At 46.1% G+C, this 19,966-nt stretch overlaps 1 protein-coding gene and 1 long non-coding RNA gene across 2 annotated transcripts; both read right to left on the reverse strand.

Annotated features, from left to right (window-relative positions):
- Positions 1-5,760: 5,760 nt before the first annotated feature.
- On the reverse strand, positions 5,761-17,072 carry LOC144134424 (protein-cysteine N-palmitoyltransferase HHAT-like). The gene is made up of 10 exons (XM_077667340.1): positions 17,048-17,072; positions 16,276-16,352; positions 15,996-16,190; positions 14,025-14,255; positions 12,004-12,119; positions 10,984-11,190; positions 9,832-9,867; positions 9,118-9,319; positions 8,462-8,606; positions 5,761-5,867 (listed from the first exon to the last, which is right to left on the reverse strand). The coding sequence occupies exons 1-10, from the start codon at positions 17,070-17,072 to the stop codon at positions 5,761-5,763; spliced, it is 1,341 nt and encodes a 446-aa protein (XP_077523466.1).
- A 559-nt stretch (positions 17,073-17,631) lies between these two features.
- LOC144133112 (uncharacterized) lies at positions 17,632-19,513 on the reverse strand. The gene is made up of 3 exons (XR_013314991.1): positions 19,440-19,513; positions 17,908-17,975; positions 17,632-17,745 (listed from the first exon to the last, which is right to left on the reverse strand). It is a non-coding gene; the product is annotated as an uncharacterized LOC144133112 (long non-coding RNA).
- Between the last annotated feature and the right edge of the window lie 453 nt (positions 19,514-19,966).

The following is a 19,966-nucleotide window of genomic DNA, read 5'->3' on the forward strand; positions in this document are numbered from 1 at the left end:
GGTCTGGGCGGTACTGTTTATACACCAAAAAATTAAACTGCGCTTCAAAACTTACGGAGGAAAAACGCTAAGGCGCCCGTGTGCTGTGCGATGGCAGTGCACGTTAAAGATCCCCAGGTGGTCGAAATTATTCCGGAGCCCTCCACTACGGCACCTCTTCCTTTCTTCTTTCACTCCCTCCTTTATTCCTTCTCTTATGGCGTGGTTCAGGTGTCCAACGATATATGAGACAGATACTGCGCCATTTCCTTTCCCCCCAAAAAACAATTATTAATATTATCCAAAACTTATTCTCTGTGGACTAGAGGTTAACAGAGCGATGCGAAGGCATCCAGAAATGCGCTTTCCTCGAGTGTTTGAAACCTCGGCACAGATTTAAAATCTGCAGACTTGCGCTCGTAGCACCCACTCCACTCTCAACAATTTTACAGAGAGTAAGGGAGGTAGGTAGTTGAATCAATCAATCAATCAATCAATCAATCAATCAATCAATCAATCAATCAATCAATCAATCAATCAATCAATCAATCAATCAATCAATCAATCAATCAATCAATCAATCAATCAATCAATCAATCAATCAATCAACCAATCAATCAATCAACCAATCAATCAATCAATCAATCAATCAATGAATCAATTTTTAGTTTTTGCAAATATTTCCGATTATTATTTTCCAGAACTATTTGCCGTAGCTATGAGATAGATGTTCAAGATTTAACGCGATCCTCAACTCTAATTGTTCTAAAATTTTGCGGCATTGTCCTTTAAATGATCTTGAAAGCAATAGTTACATGGCTAGTGCTCTCCTTAGGGTCGTCATTAGACCCCTAAGAGATCTGCTGTTTACACATCAGAAATAAGAGACAATGTTCTCAATAAGCTCTTGAGTATCACACTCAACAGAGAACACGCTGGTGGCTTGGCGGGATATCTAGTGGTGCCAAACACGGGCCGTTGCAAAAGAGAAAACTGTAAAACTTGACGAAAAACAAAGATGCGGCAGAGTGCACTCCAGAAGCATGCTTGAAGTTGTGCTTACTCTGCTGAGGACTTCTGCTGTTTTCTTTTTTCTGTTTCCTGCCCGTCGAGTCGCTCTGGACATAAAAATCCTATGTGATCAGGTGGATTTTTATTCATTCTGGTATTTCTCGTGAAACATCCATATTAGTTGCTAGTTCCGTGGGGTGACGTATAGTAGTAGGGACATTCGACAGAAAGGCTATTTAAAAAGTCGCGTAGATGTTTCGGCGTTCTCAAAAAGGCGCTAGAATTCGTCGTCATCATGAGAAGACTGAGGGTAAAAAAGGTGGTGCGTTCATGGCGCTATCGAAAAAAATAGTACTTTTTGGCATCTAAAGTAGGGTCTACGCATATTACGGGAGGGCGCTCTATTTTCATTATTCCCTATGCCAGGCTTACGCAGGACATTACAGTTAGATGCATTGTCTCCCTGGGTGGTATCCTATATTTTGGGTTTCTGGTAAATGATGGTCCGAATATAATGAATCCTTATTAAGTCGGCATTTTGTTTTCAGGTGTCGTCCGATTTGTATGCTGTAGACATGTGCTTGAGAAAGTGATGCTCGGCTGTAAGGAGTCGAAGCAACAGCACAGCACTCAAATGGTGCTGTGCTGACATGCTTTCTCATTACGTGACGGTACCACAAGTGTTTCGTTGGGATTTGCGAAAGGAATACTGCCTAAACAATTCTTATGTCTCTTTTGCAAATTTCAGCCGCTCACAAACTCCTCAAGCAACAAAATGTCAAGGGTTGAGGTTCGTGCGGGTTGATGACCCTGTTTGCCTGCAGTCCGGTTTGAAGTGGATTTGGACCGCGGGAAAGTAATGAGGCATGGAAGCGCTTCACAAGCACGGCAAGATGGCGCGCACGATGTTTATCTGTCAAAGAAGTATTCGAGGCACTGCACTCCCGCCCTGCCTAACCTGTTAGCATGCGGCTTCTGACGAAAAAAAATCTCTCTGGATAATTCATGTGAGTTTTAGAAGGATGCACATTATTTTCGCAGATCAAGAGGAATCGCTTTCAAATGTTTTTTCTTCTGAAAAGGAATCTGAAATGTTGTTCGCACCCAGAAAATGAGGTGGCATGTTGTAACTAGGCATGTGCTCGTTATTATTCAGCGGAAACGGATTCTCCTGGCAACGACCCTTATTTTGGAGAATTGGCGACATTCTCACGTAACAAATATTTTTGTCAAATCCAAGAACTCCATTGTGACTGCTCACATGCCTTTTTCGAAACCTGGCCCTTCGTTCCAAATGTCTTTTACATTATTCCTGGATTTCATCCTCTTCGAAAGCCAGCTTGTCTGCAGATTTTTCAGGCGTGGAAACATTACAGCTTTGTTTCTTTTCTCCTGCGCCGTCAGTGCCTTCCTTTTTTCCTTGCTTTTTTGGGCTTCACTTTTCTTTTCTGCCTCCCCCTCCCTTCCTTCTTTCTGTCTTCGTTCCTTCGTACTTTCTTTATTTCCTTCCTTGCACTTTCTTTCCTCCCATACGTCCTCGTTCCTCTCTTTGGCCAGTTCATTCTTCCGTCTTTACGTCCGGCCTTCCTTTCTTCCTACCGTACATCCTCGTTCGTTCTTTTGGTCTATCCTTCAGTCCGTCCGTCCGTCCGTCCATCCATCCATCAGCCTTGTTCTCTCTAATCTCTCGGGACTATCTAGTCTTCTCAAAATTAGAAGTTTAAATTATCCCCTTTCAGTTACGCGGCGTTCGCTACTGGCGGTCGACAGATGGAGTTAGTCGCTTGTCGTCTAGGGAAGCTGGGAATTTTTAACGTGCCGTGACATCGCACAGCACGTGGGCGCCTCTAGGCGTCACCAACATCAAAACGCGGCCGTCTGGAATTGAACCGAGAATGGTTTAGTTCTAAGTGGTTAAAGCCCGAAATTTATTATGTTTTATTTCTTTAAGGATCTTCGCTTTCTTTAAATTTGTCCTTTGTTCATCGCTCAGGCGTGTTGCGTCGATAAAAGAAACCAGAGTGAGTGAGCTTTAGAAAAGCCACGTAAGCTTTAGAAGTCTACAGCACGTAAGCTAAATCTAGCGCACGTGCACGAATGCTCTGCTTTGCAGTCTCGAAATTTGTGCCGGCGCTACAGCATGGGTGGCATAGCGCAATCATTTATGCAAGACATCGCGTTTTCCTTCTGTTGAAAGGTCAGAGGTACTTCGACAAGACGAAACATCTTTGCTTGCAATAACGCAGAGCTGGAGCAGCAGCTGTTCTCAAAACAGAGCTTTCCCAATTGGGAGATGAATACTGCATTTCTTATTTTCCCCGAAAACGTCGCAGAAATTTTCGTTTCAGGGAACAAATCGTCGGCTCAACGCTGTCGGAGTTTTATACAGCGCCATCGCCATGCGTAGAAATTCAAAAAAATAATGAAGGCTACAAAACAAGCCTCTCTCTTTTGATCCCTCCAGCTTTTTATGTATAATAAATCGAATTCTGAAGATTGCTCACATGAAACTCCCTCTAGACCTTGCGACCGGTATGTGCAAGGCTATGGAATATTAAGATTAACAGAAGGCGCCACAGTAGTAGCAATACATTTTACTGTGTAGACTCGTGGGTAGCTAGGCGCCCAATCCGGGAACCCTGGGCTGGCATGCGCCACAGACCACTGCGGGCCAGTGGCCCTGTTGTCGGTCAGCTGATCTTGCCACGTGGTCGTTCTAGGGCTGCGAAGGGTGTAATCTCAGGAATGAACTGGCAGTGCCAGATCACGTGGGGAAGGGTGTATGGGTACAGTAGTGCGGGCACTGGGGTGAACGCAGTGAGAGGGAGTAGAATAGGGGAGTCAGGAATGTATTTGTTCGGAGTTGATGCCACTTGAAGGCTTGTCGGGGAACACGGGAAGGGTGAAGACAGTGATGTGTAAAGCAGCATTATGGCGGCTGCACTTCAGCATCTTAAGCTTTAAAGCTACCCTGAAACATCTTTTAATAAAGTTAAGAATGTTTCAAGTTTGAAGCTTCATTACATTTATAATAAGCTGAGCAAAACATTTTCAAAGACTATCTGCGTAGGCAGAGTTTCCAGCTAACTGATAAAACTGCAATGTAACTCAAATTTTTGTGATAACCATTCTACATCCGGCTTTGTAGTCGGGAGTCGGTAACGCTTTTTGCAGTGAAAAATGGCCAGGTTATGATAATGCCTTGAGGGCGCTGTGGAGCGATAGGCGCCCACAAAAAGAACGCTCATAACGAAGCTTTTTATCCCGGAGTTGTTTGTGAAACACCTTCGCAGCTCCTTTCGCTTGCTTACGACGCATTCCTGCTTCGTCTTGTGAAGTTTTCAGTACATGCTTGTTTTTTGTCCTTTGCCGGGCTACCCAAAGTTAGACATCTACAATAGCCAAACGGGCGAGTTGGTGGTACATATTGGTGGCAAACAGCGCAAGGACGCTGACAGAGCGGAAGAAAATACAGGACAAGCGCTGACCTACAGCGCATGTCCTGTATTTTCTTCCGCTCTGTCCGCGCCCTTGCGCTGTTTGCCATCAATTAGACATCTAGTCCGATGCCCTGATTGACTTGTGCGGCATGCACTTCTGGGTCTTGACGCTGAAGCCGCCTTGCCTCACCGCCTTTGTCAGGCCGCGTCCAGTTTGGTGCGCCTTCGGCGTCACGAACTTTCGGGGGTCTTGACCGAGCTGCCTATTGGCCTCTTACTTTTTACATGACTTGTGGCACCTTGCCTAGCACGCCGTGCTTTTCATCCGGGCTTGAGCACTCCCAAAATGCTTCTGCAGCATCAAAATAGGCATCCTATCGTTGACTCTGGCATCTCGTCTGAAAGAGCGGCTACGCGGGCCATCACCAAGTGCTGGTGCCAGCCACGCGTTGTTGCGACGATAGGCGCAAGCAGAATACGAGCAGCCACAGGGTGTAAAAGGAGGCGCTGGTTTTTATTTTTGAAGCAAAAGCTTCACTAGGTAATGCAGTCGTGGCGTAGGCCGAAGAATGACCTTGAACGACCTTCAGCCCAACTACGTTAGCCGTGTATGACCATATAGGGTACTGTTATGGTGTCGTACCCTTGACCCGTGATCTTGACCGATGACCTTTAGTTGACCTTCGACCTTTGGCATTGGGTGACCTTTGGGTTGACCTTTGGCCTTAAGAACATCCAATGGGGTGATGTGAAGCCACGTGATGACATCCGGTGGGGGTGTGGTAAGACCATGGGCTACCTCGTCATAGCCACGTGGTCCTGTGGGTGTGTATAGAACGGCTTTGGCGAGCGTGTAGCGGAGCTGCCATGGACGAGCCTCGGACGCTTTGCAAGCGTGCTTGCTTTTTCTGAATTCGAAGGTTAGCCAAGTTAAGTCACTGCCATTTTTTTTGCACTCGCTTCAGCCATCTGCTCCCAGTTTACCAACGAAAATCGATCGTGCCGCACATGCATTAAACTGCAGTCAGTCCTTTCCTGCGCATAGCGTAATTATCAAGAAAAACGGTAAAAAACAGTTAAAAGTGCCACGTCATACTGAGTTCCTTTTTCTGTTTACGAATCTCTCATTGGTTTTATTTTGTATAATTAAAACACACTGCTACATTTCGGTGATCTTTGCACGTAACCACTTTGTTTTATCGGTGAACGTTTAGAAATGAAAACGAGGCAGATAAAACGGCGAAAGGGAGAAAGGTCGATACAATACTTTGGTTCTAGATTGATACAAAACTTTGGTTGGTCTGACTGACGAAGCCCAGCCTGGATACATCTATGCGTCTTTCTTTCTTGCCTTTGCCTCCCACTCCTGTATGTAGAACTCGACATGGACGCCAATATACAGGACTGCCAGCACTGGTACCAGCGGGAACGGAAAGTCTGCAGGAAAAAAGAGATTGAAGAAAAACATGAGGTCAAGCATTTAAGTCTATGCGTAAATAAATTGATTTTTTCTTATGCGCTAAAATTCCGCACAGGAAGCTGTCAGGCAAGTCCCTGCGAAAAGACCTGGTAAAAGGCACACTACTTAGATTCTTAATCGAGGATTAAAGGCTGTACACAGATGTTTTCACGTTTTAAGCCTTTATTGCAATGTGGCCGCGGAGGCCAGCATAGGACCCGTGAACTCGCTCATAATAGGCAAACGTCACAGCCATTGAACTAGCGCGGAGGGCGGAGCTAGTACGGAAAGAGTAGCTTGTTAGTGGTACATGTAGGTCGCCGGCATCGCTGTTTTAAAACCGAAGCATTTATGCATTAATTGGCACCTTCGCACGAAGACAAACAAAGACCCGTGAAGCATGCTGGTAGTAGAGTGTGCTGTAGCTGGATTTACGCTGTAGGCGGAAAGTGTGCAGTAGTACTTGAGCCATTATTTGCTGAAATTGTGAGGGGCGGAGGACTATGGAGGGTGCTAGAGAGATGGACCCACCAAGGGGAATCCTCCAAGTTAGAATCCCTTAAAACACTGGACAAAACAGTGTTGCCATGTCGAGTCATTGATAAATTCTCGCCCTAGTATATATGCTAGACGTACGAATCAGTTCGTAGAGCGACTGCCCCAGTGAGGCTGTGGTCTCGGGTTCGAATTCTGGACCAGGACGAGCTTTGCTTCAACTACGAAGATTCTGTCGAAGCTGTATAGCTTTCATTTGTAGCCGCATGAATGCGCTTGGGCCGACGCTAATAAGTAATCACTCCCTTATGAGAGGCAGCCGTGTCAGGTACCTCCGCTGGAAATTTTCCTCTCATTTCCTCTATTCAATAATAATATGGCCAGTATAGTACGGGCAGTACTGGGGGTGGTTGTGTGTGAGTGCTCTTTTTGTGATTGTCGTTTCCTGCGGACCCGCCGCGGTGGCTCAGTGGTTAGGGCGCTCGACTACTGATCCGGAGTTCCCGGGTTCGAACCCGACCGCGGCGGCTGCGTTTTTATGGAGGAAAAACGCTAAGGCGCCCGTGTGCTGTGCGATGTCAGTGCACGTTAAAGATCCCCAGGTGGTCGAAATTATGCCGGAGCCCTCCACTACGGCACCTATTCTTCCTTTCTTCTTTCACTCCCTCCTTTATTCCTTCCCTTACGGCGCGGTTCAGGTGTCCAAAGATATATGAGACAGATACTGCGCCATTTCCTTTCCCCAAAAAACCAATTATTATTATTATTTCCTGCGGCGCCAGTGTTCGAAAAGAAAAGCTATTGCATTATCAGTCGTAGTGACGTACGGCTAATGCAATGTTGGCAGCTAGAGAAATGTCAGGTACGTTGCGTGTCTCGAATCAGAACTCGAGTCTATGACGGGTAGCGTCGGGGTAGCAATGTTAGCCGCCCGGTTTAACAGGCTCGAGGCAAAATGGTAGAACAAGATCGAATCAAACTTTGCGCAGTGCAAAGGCACAGGCGCCAGCCCTGCATGCAATATGTAGCTTGGTGCGCGTCCCGCGCAATATGCAGACGAGCTCGTGGCAACGGATAAGCATCTTGACACTATCCCTCTAATGCACAGAGAAGAAATCTGCGCAGTTCTATTAAGAATAAGGTTTGTCACGAGACTGACCTTTAATCGAAAAGGTATCATTTCTAGCTTTTAAACTTTATCTAAAACCAAGGAAAATTCGTAGGTCTTCTACAGATTTCAGTACTCTCATTTCCGCGTTTTCTTGGTCTTCCATTCTTCAGTTTTTTTACGCTTCAGCAGTCACGCAAACTGTCTTTGTGCTCTTATCACGAAATCTGCTACCGCAAAAAGTACGGTGTATGTCTTTCTACTTCTGGAATAGTAATCGAAGCACGCTGCGATGATCTTTAAGGCACCTAACGTTCAAAGGCTGTAGTTAGTAATAACGGATGTCGCAATTGTTTAAGGCATTATAACGCCAGGAGTGCAGCCGACGGAGTGCCGCAAACGTCGTGTGTACCACAGGTGGTGGCCATGCTCACTACTTTCTCGTGATGATAATATTGAATTTGAATGGTGCAAGGGCAGCTTCTGATAAGGAGCGCCATAGCACAAGGTACGTACTTTTCTTCACAAAAGAAGGGGCCTAAGTGCCATTTACTAAGCGTGTTGCACAAGACAGGCCAAGAGCTTGCACCCATCGTATCACCAATGGGTACCCGTCAGCAGTGGGGATCGAACCCACCTCCCGCATGCGAGGGGGATGCTCAAACAACTAGGCCGCCGCTGGTGTGCCTGCTTTTTGCACCTCCTTTCGATGTTTCGGGTCAGAAGGAGCTCTCCGGATCGAAACGAGCAAATTAGCGTGGACCCGATATAAAAATGTTCCCACTGTCGTCTGTCTCGACATCAGACGCTTCTAGAAAGACTCGGCAATGCAGACTAACTGAAGCTCGAGTGGCCAGCATCAGTTTTGCTCCGAACAGTTGATCATACCCTGCGCTTCTTGTCCTTAAACTGTGGTTACCAAGAGAAAATATCAAATCAAATGTTTCTGACATTAATGAATGAGCTTACCGAGCAGAACCCTTCGACAGACGATGAGCCAGACGTCGACGTCAACCACGTGTAATAGGCATGCTAGGATGGTGAGGAGGTAGTGTGGAGAGCCCAGAAGGGCTGCGGCCTCTCGCAAGCGGTGAGGAGCGCCTAGGTACAGCACCTGTTGTTGGAATTGAGGACACGGTGTACTCAAGAGATTTTACGCACCAAAATTGATACAGTTATTGGGATTTCTCTCTCCTCTGAACCTCCTCCCCAGGTTATTCGAGTGCACCCTTGCTAGGTGAACTCGTATAGATCAATCAGCTGCATTTGGATCAGCGGGAATTGTATTCCGTGGGATACATGGATTAGATATAAGGATTTGGGAAGGTCCCTGTCTGAAGCTGCCGCCAGGAAACCTGCTCTGCTTTAGTGAAAGGTTTGTGCGGGGGTAGGTATTCAAGTCAATCGTTTCGATAGTGGAGGTTGATGTCATGGTAGGTTACCAGGCGCCTCTCAGACGCAATTCCTTTTTCTGGGAAGTGCTACACGGGATATATCGGACAGTGTTCCTTGATTTAAAAGCCCTATTGGCCTGCCCTACAAAGTCTATGAAGTATAAACCGAAAGAATAATTGAAGTTTTTAGTACTGGTACTCTTGAAAAAGTTGTTATATTCCTTATCGTACCTCTAATTTCCTGACGGGCGCCCACTTCCGTGCCTCAGCCACGAGCACCTCGATGGTGATGCCGAACATACTGAGGGCGCACCAGATGGCAACTTCATTCTCCATGTCGTGCCAGTACCAGGTGAAGGCAAACGCCACCGCTGTACCAAGTGCCAGCCTGGCGGGTTCTTTCTTGCTGCCCACCAAGGGCTCGTAGAAGTACCTATGAACGCACACCGAAATAACGCTTAAGAAAATGAAAAATCTGGCAACCAGCTGGTCGTTATGTCAGTTTTTCTAAACCACTCTTAGTGATGAAGTTAAAGGTTTTTATAGCGTAGTTAAAGATGCGCTAAAATTTCTTTCTGGTCTATTTTCTTTCTTTGCACAGTGACGTGGAATCGACTCTTGGCACATAAATTTCAACAGGTAAGATGAATATTCTATTTTATGCTTTGTTTACTTGCTACACAAAAATATATGCTAAAGAGAGCGTCTAGCAGAACATGACAGGTGAATATAGGCAATACAGATGTTACATAGAAATATGGATACTGTTTGTGCTGGCTTGCTAAGCAAGATTCCGCTATGGCTGTCTAGTTTACTTGCCATTGTTTTGCAAGACGGTTGTTAGTTTCTACATAAGCACAATGTTTCTCGTATGCCGCCTGTAGGTATTCTGTTATAGGTAAAACAAATAGTAATATTTGCTGTGTACAGCCCGTAGCCACTTACTTTCGAATTAACAAGTGCATGCCCCGGTCGAAGTACCTAAGCAGAAAAATAAGGTAAGGTCAGGGCCGAAGCTCTAACAAAAAGGTCAGAACAGTTCATAATATATAGCCTTTCGTACTGCTGTCCACTTCAATATGAATTCAGAACGTTGGAGTTTGGGAGTAGTTATCTCGCAAAAGAATGCCGAGGATTTTGTCTCTTTATTTTTTAAAAGTTACTGCTCAAATGAGGCACATAATTTTTAAATCCACTGCTTGGAGTACTATACTACGGCTCTCTTCTTGAGCGTTCAAAGGACACGTGACCTTATGCCAAAGGCATTTTGCAGCACTGGCTTACAACACAAAATTGATAAGCGTTTTGCAGGTCTGGTGCCCACGCATATTCAGCCGACCCGGTCTTTGTCGCAGCGAGCTTTATAATTTGAGAAAGAAAACTTGAGCGAATATCGTAATAAAATTCGCAAGGACATTGCTATAGTTTCTTTTCTTCTAATTTTTTAGGACTCAGCAGTGTAAAATTTAGAGGAGTAGTAATTTTTAAGATAAATGCAAGAGAAAGCCGAGATTTGGCTTGCTTGTGGGCATGCCATCAAGAGGAAGCTGCACAATACAGCCGTATATGAGGCCGAGTGCGAAGCCGCCTGGCTTCGCACTGCAACTGAGCATTGTTGCCAATGAAGGCAGAATATGTTTTGAAGTATCATAAGTACAAAGGGTAAGCATCCAGCCTAGCTGCCGTCTAGGATATGCTCGGACCACCGAACGAGTAGCCGCCTACTGAACGTGTGCGAAAGGATGAGTAGCACGCACGGAAAATCTAGCGGCAGCGGAAACGCCGCCGCGGGGGCAGGTTTCCACTGTTTTTTTTTCATATTGAGCAGTGCCTTAGTAACTGTAGTTTTTTAATGATTACTGTACATTTTTCAGTCCATAGTCCCCCATAAGCTGCTTTAGGTACTCTTGCTGCCTCCACGAAAGATCGCCGTCTCTTTCTCAGGCAGAGTACCGTGAAAACTTCGCAGGCCTCTAAATCTTGCTCTTGCTGATTGCTTTGAAATCAAATTTTGCCGAATAAGAGTAGCTCCAAACATCTTGTGGACATAAGACATACTGTCCCTTAATTTCTTCCGACTCAATAGGGCAAGTATACCTCCAGAACTGCGAGCACGTGCTTATCCTGGCGATGCATTTGGGTTGCGGCGGGATCTCGACGGCTTCGGCGCGGGCCAGGGCAGTGGCGAAGCCGTAGGTGAACACGTGGCGGACGTAGAAGAAGAAATGACAGGCCATAACGAAGCCCACAAGGCTTGCGGCGTCCAGTTGCTCGATCATCCAGGGCCACTTGGCCATCGCTGAACTGAGAGATCAAGAAGATAAGAAATATTTTACAACTATATCGCTTTGGAACGGCCGGGTTGAAGGCATATTCGCGTTCGCGGAGGGAGAATCATCGCGTCAGGCAATATTTTAAACAAATCATTTATCAATAAAAAAACCCCGGAGCAGCCACGCCGGAGCCACGCACGCTGAACTCGGGAAATAGCGTACTTAGTGCGAGCGTACTTTAAGCTTTGATTTGAAATAGCGTTGCGTGCTTGCGCAGTATAGCCACAGTATATTAGCATCTGCTATCTCTTTGCGTATGTCTGCGTGTGCTATACAAAAACCGCCTATAAACGCGATATCATCCATGATCCCGTTGGGCGAAAAAGCCGGCATCGGCGCCGTTGTGACCAGGAAATTCTAATTGGTCACGTGGATACATTAACTGAAAAGAAAAAAAGGTCGCCCAGCGCAATCGAACCGCTGTCCTCTGGGTCGGGTCGGGAACAGCGCGCGGCACCTCTACATCACTCAGGAACGAGCGATCGAAAGAGGCCATGTACAAGCACCTGAAGTGCACAGTAGGCGAATCACATTACATGAACACCTAGTTAATTAGGGTTATAATTAGCGCCACCAATCGCTTGAACGGTTGCGTGTTACAAAACAGTATGTTATAAAGCATCCGTGTTGCTATCTGCGAAAGGGTGCACAAGAGTGCGACTTTAGTGACGCTGTTAACGAGAAATTCAGGTCCTCCAAGTTTTTTTTTTCTTCCAAGGCTGGAGGAGAGAGAAGCCATCCTGGATTATTGTGGAATATTTTTGTGAAGAAGATGAGCACCGACCTGTATAAATAGTGAGTCATGGCTTCCATTAGCACAAAATGAGCTGCGCTCCGCAATAATCTTGTGACGCAATAAGCCACTTCCCGGGGTGTACACTTCGGCCTCTTCTTGTCCAACTGGAAGAGTTTAATAATAATAATAATATTAATAATAATTGGTTTTGGGGGGAAAGGAAATGGCGCAGTATCTGTCTCATTTATCGTTGGACACCTGAACCGCGCCGTAAGGGAAGGGATAAAGGAGGGAGTGAAAGAAGAAAGGAAGAGATAGATGCCGTAGTGGAGGGCTCCGGAATAATTTCGACCACCTGGGGATCTTTAACGTGCACTGACATCGCACAGCACACGGGCGCCTTAGCGTTTTTCCTCCACAAAAACGCAGCCGCCGCGGGCGGGTTCGAACCCGGGAACTCCGGATCAGTAGTCGAGCGCCCTAACCACTGAGCCACCGCGGCGGGGCAACTGGAAGATTTTACGAGTATAAATTGGCATGTGGTCCTGAAGGCACTGACTTTTCCGCTAAAGCGAACACGCTCGTCAAGAACACGATTTACAGCTGCTGTGAGATCGAGAGTGAAACACCTGAGCGTTAACTAATTCGCGTAGCATGCAAAGAGCACTGGGTGGAAGAGTGCTATAACATAACCTCTTTAGTACTGAAGACTAGAAGAAGGGAAATTGTTTTTGTTCTTCCTGAAAAACTGTCGGCAAGGTTAATCTGTATTATTCAACACAAGCAATGGTAATCAACTGTTGCAAACATGCAGACAGAAATAATATGTGAAATTATGTAGGTTGTTGATCGATGATACGAGAAGCTTCGCAGTTCGCTTCAAAATTTTCCTTCATGCATGCGTTACTCTTAGCGGGGCATAACTTATGGCATTAGTCGATCCTGTCTGTAGAGACTTAAGGACATGGGTTAGAGCATGCGTATCCGCTAGTTTCGGCAGGGAAACACACTTGCCCTTAATTTATGCTTCCATTGACGACCGGTTACTGAAGAGTTTCACTGAGTTTGCGCGCTTATTAACTCTAAGATAATATTTAGTACATGCCCCCTTTATTAATATTTGCAAGGGTTACCATTTCTTAAAGGCCCCTTCGGATCGCTCGAAATACATTGCTAACCGACTGTAGCTGTAGCGCGATGAAACTCCAATATACACTTCTACAGTTCTGTCTGCCGTTGGTTTCTCAGTAGCCAGTTGCTGCACGTTTTCTTTTCTAGGTGATCGTTACCGAAGGAGGAGACTATTGCGTGGCTAAATTAATTAGCGCCTCACACTCAACGACTGCCACAGCAAGGATGGTGACATCACCTTACACAGGTCGACCAAACACTTCCGCATGACTTGATCTTATTGAAGTGAAAAGCTTCACTACGTTAGGTAAAGCAGTCATCGCGTAGGCCGGCGAATGACCCTGAACGACCTTCAGCCCAATCGCGTTAGCCGTGTGTGACCATATGTGGTACAGTTATGGTATCGAACCCTTGAACCCTAACCTTCACACCTTCACCCATGACATTTAGTTGACCTATGACCTCTGATTAATGATCTCTGACCTTTGACTTCTGATCTTGAGTTTACCTCTGACCTTTGATATTGGATGACCAATGGTTTGACCTTTGACCTTAAGAACATCCGATGGGGTGATGTGAAGCTACGTGATGACATCTGATGGGGGTTTCGTAAGACCATGTGATACCACCTCATAGCCACGTGGTCGTGTAGGTATATATAGAAAGGCTGTCGCGAGCGTGTAGCGGAGGCGACATGGACGAGCATCAGAATCTTAGCAAGCCTGCTTGCTTTTCGCTGAATTCCAGGGTTAGCGAAGTTAAGAACTGTCAATTTTTTCTAACATTGTTTCTCTTATTACAGGACCCTCTGCCATAGTTTCCGGTTTGAGTAACCTTATGCTACGTCAAGTACTGCGCGACGAACACGAAAAAAGCAAAATGCAAATGACCATTGTTTCTACAGTGGGAACATAGAGCCGCAAATAGGGACAGCTTACCTGAGCCACATAGTCGTCGTAGTTCTGCGGCGGCCCCAGAACGACCGTCGGCAGGTACAGTACGTAGGCGAGGGATTTCCAGTATGGGGGCAGTCGGCGTCGTTTCTCTCTGGGTTTCAGCCTCTCAGCGCGGACGAAGTCGACGCTGTAGCTCAGACCACGCAGAATGTTCCATTGGAAGGCTATGTAGCTCACCGTGAAGCTTGTGGGTCCGTACTGATAGAACACGGACTGGAGACAAAAAGTGAAACAACAGTTTTGCGGTGCTAAGAGGGAACTGTTTTGCGCTTTACAGCATGGTGTGGCCACCCCTGGAGCCATTTCAAGGACAGTCGTTGAGGAGGTTCTTTGCCTTGCTCTGCGCCACTGAGCTATGCTATTTCTAATGGATAGAGAGATTTGTAAACAAAGCTTCATATTTAAGGCATACGTCGCGCTGTTCAGCGTATACCTCATGTACGACATTCTTGGGCTAGAATTGGGAGGTATGCTTATGGAAATATTGAAAGTAATGGTCCTTTCTTCCGATATGTAGCAAAACGTTTCTTTTAGAGTGTTTCCATGACTTGCATCGAGCAGTTAAGACTCCCTTAGAAAACCAATGGCAAACGCTTTTGACGACAGTAAAAACAATAATCGCAAACAATCAAAGCCTGCCGATGGGAGGTCCACGAGTATATTGATTGGTATAGTGAAATCTTACAATATATAAAAAAATTGCTCTCGTTTGAAAATGCTTTTGTTCAGAATTCTTTGGGAAGCAGCTAGAATTTTGATGATTCTACTTATGTATTATCGTTCACTGTACTGATCTGCATGCGCTAGGTCTCCTTTCGGTCTAAGAAAACTGTAAACATACGGATTGCATGTGCTTCATAAAACTGGCGCTTTCTTGGCTTTAGGTATAGACCGTGTAACGCGACTTGACAAACGATGTGACATTACTATATGATCTGCGAGGGCGGTGTGGAGAACACTCCAGGGTTCATGTTGGCAATATTGCTGGTGGGGACAAAAACACGCTTGCCCTTCGGTTGGTTTATGGTTCATGGGGGCTTAACGTCCTAAAGCGACTCAGGCTATGAGGGAAGCCGTAGTGAAGGTCTCCGGAAATTTCGACCGCCTGGGGTTCTTTAACGTGCACTGACATCGCACAGTACACGGGCCTCTAGAATTTCGCCTCCATCGAAATTCGACCGCCGCGGCCGGGATCGAACCCGCGTCTTTCGGGTCAGTAGCCGAGTGCCGTAACCACTCAGCCACAGCGGCGGCCACGCTTGCCCTTCACATTTGGGGTGCACTTTGCATGACTAATATGGCCATTCATATTGATACACACGTTTGTGTGCACTCAGTGTTCACGTTTTTTTCCAACTTATTCGCTTTGTTAGTTTTCAATACCAGTCGAGATATTGATCCACTTAACAAAAAGTTCCCGATGTCTATTTAATCATCCATAAGCGCACTTTTTACGAAAAAAAAAGTCAAACGTTTGTCTTAGCTGCTCAGTCATGCAAATAAACCTTACTAAGTTTTCGCAAGGTATTTTTTTCATGTTGTGTTTTGCTGAACTGTTGGTCAAAAGGTACAGAACATTCTCCGCGTAATGGCAGGTAATGAGAATACGCTGCGGAATGGGGACTGGGGTGATAAATCTGGGTCTATGTGCCGGGTGGCATCCATACTGATAACCTCTCTGTGATGCAAGGTAGCCTGGCTATGAGGCACACGGCAATGCGGGTCGGGGCAAATGAATATGCAGTGTCAACATTTCTTCCTTTGCAGCGTTGTTCAAGGTGTACTTAAAGTGTCTTCCCGATATGCCAAGCGTTTATCATCAGTGGCCTCTGTGGGTTCACTGAGGCTCTTGACCGAGTTCGCATCGCCATACGCTAAATGTAGGCGCCCATTATATATCGGTAGTTTTGCTTAAAGTTACCAAATGGTCCTGGCAGAAATAACGGGACTTACGTGCAGTACGTACGTGAACACGAAGCGCTTCATGGCGATCATCAACAGCGCTACAGCGTAGGTCGCTGCAGGAATATGCAGCATTGTAGTGGCGTAGAAAACGGCGTGCTGACACATTAATGTTACGGCCACCTTCCAGCTTAGCTGGAAAGCCACAAACAGCGAAGAGTAGGTGGCGTAGAAGACGGGTACCACCTGTAAGCGTACAAGAAGGGGGCCCATATGTTAAAAAAACGGAATAAAACAAGTGTAGTTAGAAGAACTTGTACGAAAACATTACTCTGTCAAAGTGCTTAGGCGATGGTGTGGAAGGTATGGCGCCCGGCAACGAATTGGGGGCCGGATGCTCAAAGCATCCTACATGCAGGAATGCAAAGAGCTACGCTAGTCACATGGCACATTGTGATGACTTGCAAGAGCAAAATTATGGCCAGTTTCTTTCGCCATATCAGGCGAACATATTCGTGGAATCGGGTGCCTGATTTGCTCGCGGCAGCTGTAGCTTACTTCTACAAGCCGTATTAGGCCAGAAAGTGTTAAGTAGCTGCTCACGTATGTGCATGTAGTAATTATAGACGGCACTCTGACGGCAATAAATAATGTCGTGAGCAGAGTCGTAAAACCTGGCGAAAGCTCGTAAGCTTGTATTTCAGCAATAACAAAAGAAACATTTAGGGCGCAGGCGCGAAACGATGGGTGCGGTTGCTGGAGAAGTGCGTTCCCGCCGATCGCCCATAGAATGCCGTGTTATTTGTCTATGCTATCTCTTTTGTCGACTACTTCTTCTCTTCCTTTTTTCTAAGGTCTCTTGGATAAGGTAAATTAGCTATACACTTATTTAGGCTCCCACGTATGCAGTTTGCGCTAACTCGTGGTGATGAAAACTGTGGACGCTTAAAAATATCTGGTTGGTCGTAAGGATTGTCCGGGCGTTTTATTATACCCAGAGCTCTAATATGTAAAGATTCATTTCGTTTGGGCCGCTGCAATTGGTCTCTGCTCCCGATGACGTAGCTCGTGGGGGAAGACGTCATGACCATGATGTCACTTACTTGCATAAATGCATGCCACGTCCATGTCGCTCTGGCGGAGGAGGGCCAATATGAGGAATGGCGGAACTCGACGACGTTTTGGCCCGCCTGATGAACATAACCTCGAAATGCCATCTAGACCAAAAAACTGTGCGGTGGTTGAGCGAAGAATAAGTGGAGCATGTCCCGTATACGGTTCAGCCACTGCTTGTGGAGGTAGGAGGGCGGCTAGCGGCTGAGCCGTGACCAGACACACCGTATCCGTGCTTGGTCATGTGTTTCACTTTCTCTTTTTCTTGTGAATATTTGCGCAATGGTCAAACGAAATGACACCGTATTGAATCATTACATAATGCGTACCGAGCATTGTTATCTAAATCAGGCCAGCAACTTCCCCGAGTGCGCCATATGCCCAGTCTACATAAGTACGTGAATACATGCGGTACTATGACCAAGGGGTGGTCCACTTCGTCAACATTGCCTCTGGAGTTTTGTGGAAAGAGGCAGTTTCCAGTCACGATATACAATCCTGCGACGTCAGCACCACTTTACCAAGCAGTATGCCCCTACACACGGATCGCTAAAGAAAAAAGGAACTGGGAACTCACCGATGGCGCAACGAAGGCGGTTGCCCTTCCCAACATAGGGTGTAGAAGCAGCCATTTGCAGTTCTCCGTAACGAAAGACCTCATGGTCTGCCATTCGTAGTGAGTGTCATCCTGCATGATTGACGCATGCAGCAGTGTTTGTTTTCTCACTCGCCAAGCGCTAGACTTTTCTCTCTCTCTTTCACAAGTAACCATTCAGCAATGGTTCAAAACCACCATGTCAACAAATGTAGTCTTTTGCTGCTGCTGCCATCAGCAGAGACTAAAACTTACCTGCTTTCGCTGAAACCCGTAAGGACTAGGCTTGAAGGCCCGGCGCATTTCTTGCAGCAGGAAAGTGTCTGGAAATAAACGTATGTTGCTGCAAAAACTTGCATCAAGTTATCAGAAGAGAGCATTCACTAAACATCTTCACGTCGCAGTATTACTCTTTGCGCGGTGCAATAGGGCCGTTACAACACACTCAATGCTCATTGTTGCCCAACCGAATGGTGTACTCTTGTTTGCATTCCTTGGAACTTATCGACGTTGAGAGGTATAGTAAGCGTTCGACTATGCTGGTAACGTACAAACTCTGTGGCCTGAAGGCTTTAGAAGCACATATTTGGAGTGAGCAAGAACAAAATTCGAAAAACCTCAATCTGTATCTCCGCACACAATAGGTTCATGACTTCAGGGAGGTTTCGGTAGATGAGGTCAAGGATAGCAATCACTCAATCGCTCGTAGTCAGGCATGCTGGTTGACTGCTGTCCACGTAGTAAGATATGATCGATTAGTGGTCCAAATGGGCGCTGAAATAATTTTATCAAGAATATAAGGACGGCGTAATATCTTCGAATGAACAAGAAATGGTCCGAAAGGCACGAAGATGGCAGGAAGACATTTATTGTTCGTGAAACCATGCACCAACCGGTAAAAAAAATCGCAAGTTTTTGAATATCATATATCATGCCTACAAGAAAGTTTCTTCTTGAGAGAAAACCGGAAAGGAGGTTATTGTTCGCATTGATATATTTGCTGTACGGTCAGATTACCGATGATTAACACGGCGGCTTACATTTGGCTATTGTTGATGTCACTGCATCGTGTAGGTGCAATGCGCGTTCGTGCTCGGAGCGAATACGCTTGTAGGCCTGCGGTGGAATGATGTGAAGTCGATAGCACTCCTGTGCGAGGGGCGGATAGCAATTCTAAAAATGGGGGGGGGGGGGGGGCACTTTGTTGACATAAAGTGCGGTGAGGCAAAAGCATTTAGCGTGGTGTTGCTGCTTGTGTCGCTGATGTGTGGTGAAGATGATGATTGAAGGCTACAAAGAGCGTTTAGGCGGCATCCTCCCAGATCGGCGTTCAGGAGGCATCTGGCAAGATTGCCTGGGGAGCGCTCCTCTCGAACGATGGTAGCGCCACTCAATGACGTCACACGCTCACTCATCAGCCACGCGGCTTTATCATTTTCTTTGCGATGCCACCAGACTTATATCGATTGATTGCGGCTGCGCGCAACTGCTTCCAGACTGTTGTAGTTGATTTGGTGCCTTATCTCGACAACGTCATCAGTTTGATTGACAGCTATATATGTGACACTGTTCTGGCGAACATCTCCACTGGCGAGTCATGAGACTATAAAGGCTTTCGCCTTAAAATGAAAATTCGCGTAGGTAAAAACGGATTGCAGCGCTGCTGAAAACGCACTGCTATCACTGTCATTTTTTACTACCTGGTAAATGTTAAAAATTCTGGGGCCGCTTTATCTCTTTAGCACCAAAGAAACGCCATGGGTTCTATCGCTGCTTCGTTGACTTACTTTGTTCGTTGGTCGAAAATCGCCAGAAGGCGTAGGCCACCGCTGTCAGTCCGACGACACAATGAAACAAATTGAATATTTCCGATACGCATCTGTAAAGAGAACATTATAGTAACAACTGGCGCTTACTGGAACATATAGTTGCATAGTAGTACGATATAACAGGCAGCAACGTGTAACATACAAGTCAGAAATGGGCATTCCACGGCTGGCTTCATTAAAAATTCAAACGGGTTGCGGACAAGTTCACCTGCTGAGCTCCTTTCGCTACGAACAACCTTCGAAATTACAAGTGCTTGCGTGATTACTGTCCGTATGTTTACGTTGCCAGGAATAAAACAGACCACCAAAAAAGCCCTCCCATAGCTTTTCACGAATGAAAATTTGTTGATATGTTTAGAAAAAAACTGCATTACCAACATACAAGGAGAAAGGAAGCGTTAAAGAGACAGAGACGCCGAAAAATTATACAGACATAAAGTCGGGCAGGATGGGGATGGTCGATGGGAGGAAAGGTGAAAGAGGAA

Source organism: Amblyomma americanum, chromosome 5 (assembly GCF_052857255.1).
Source record: "Amblyomma americanum isolate KBUSLIRL-KWMA chromosome 5, ASM5285725v1, whole genome shotgun sequence".
NCBI lineage: Eukaryota > Metazoa > Arthropoda > Arachnida > Ixodida > Ixodidae > Amblyomma > Amblyomma americanum.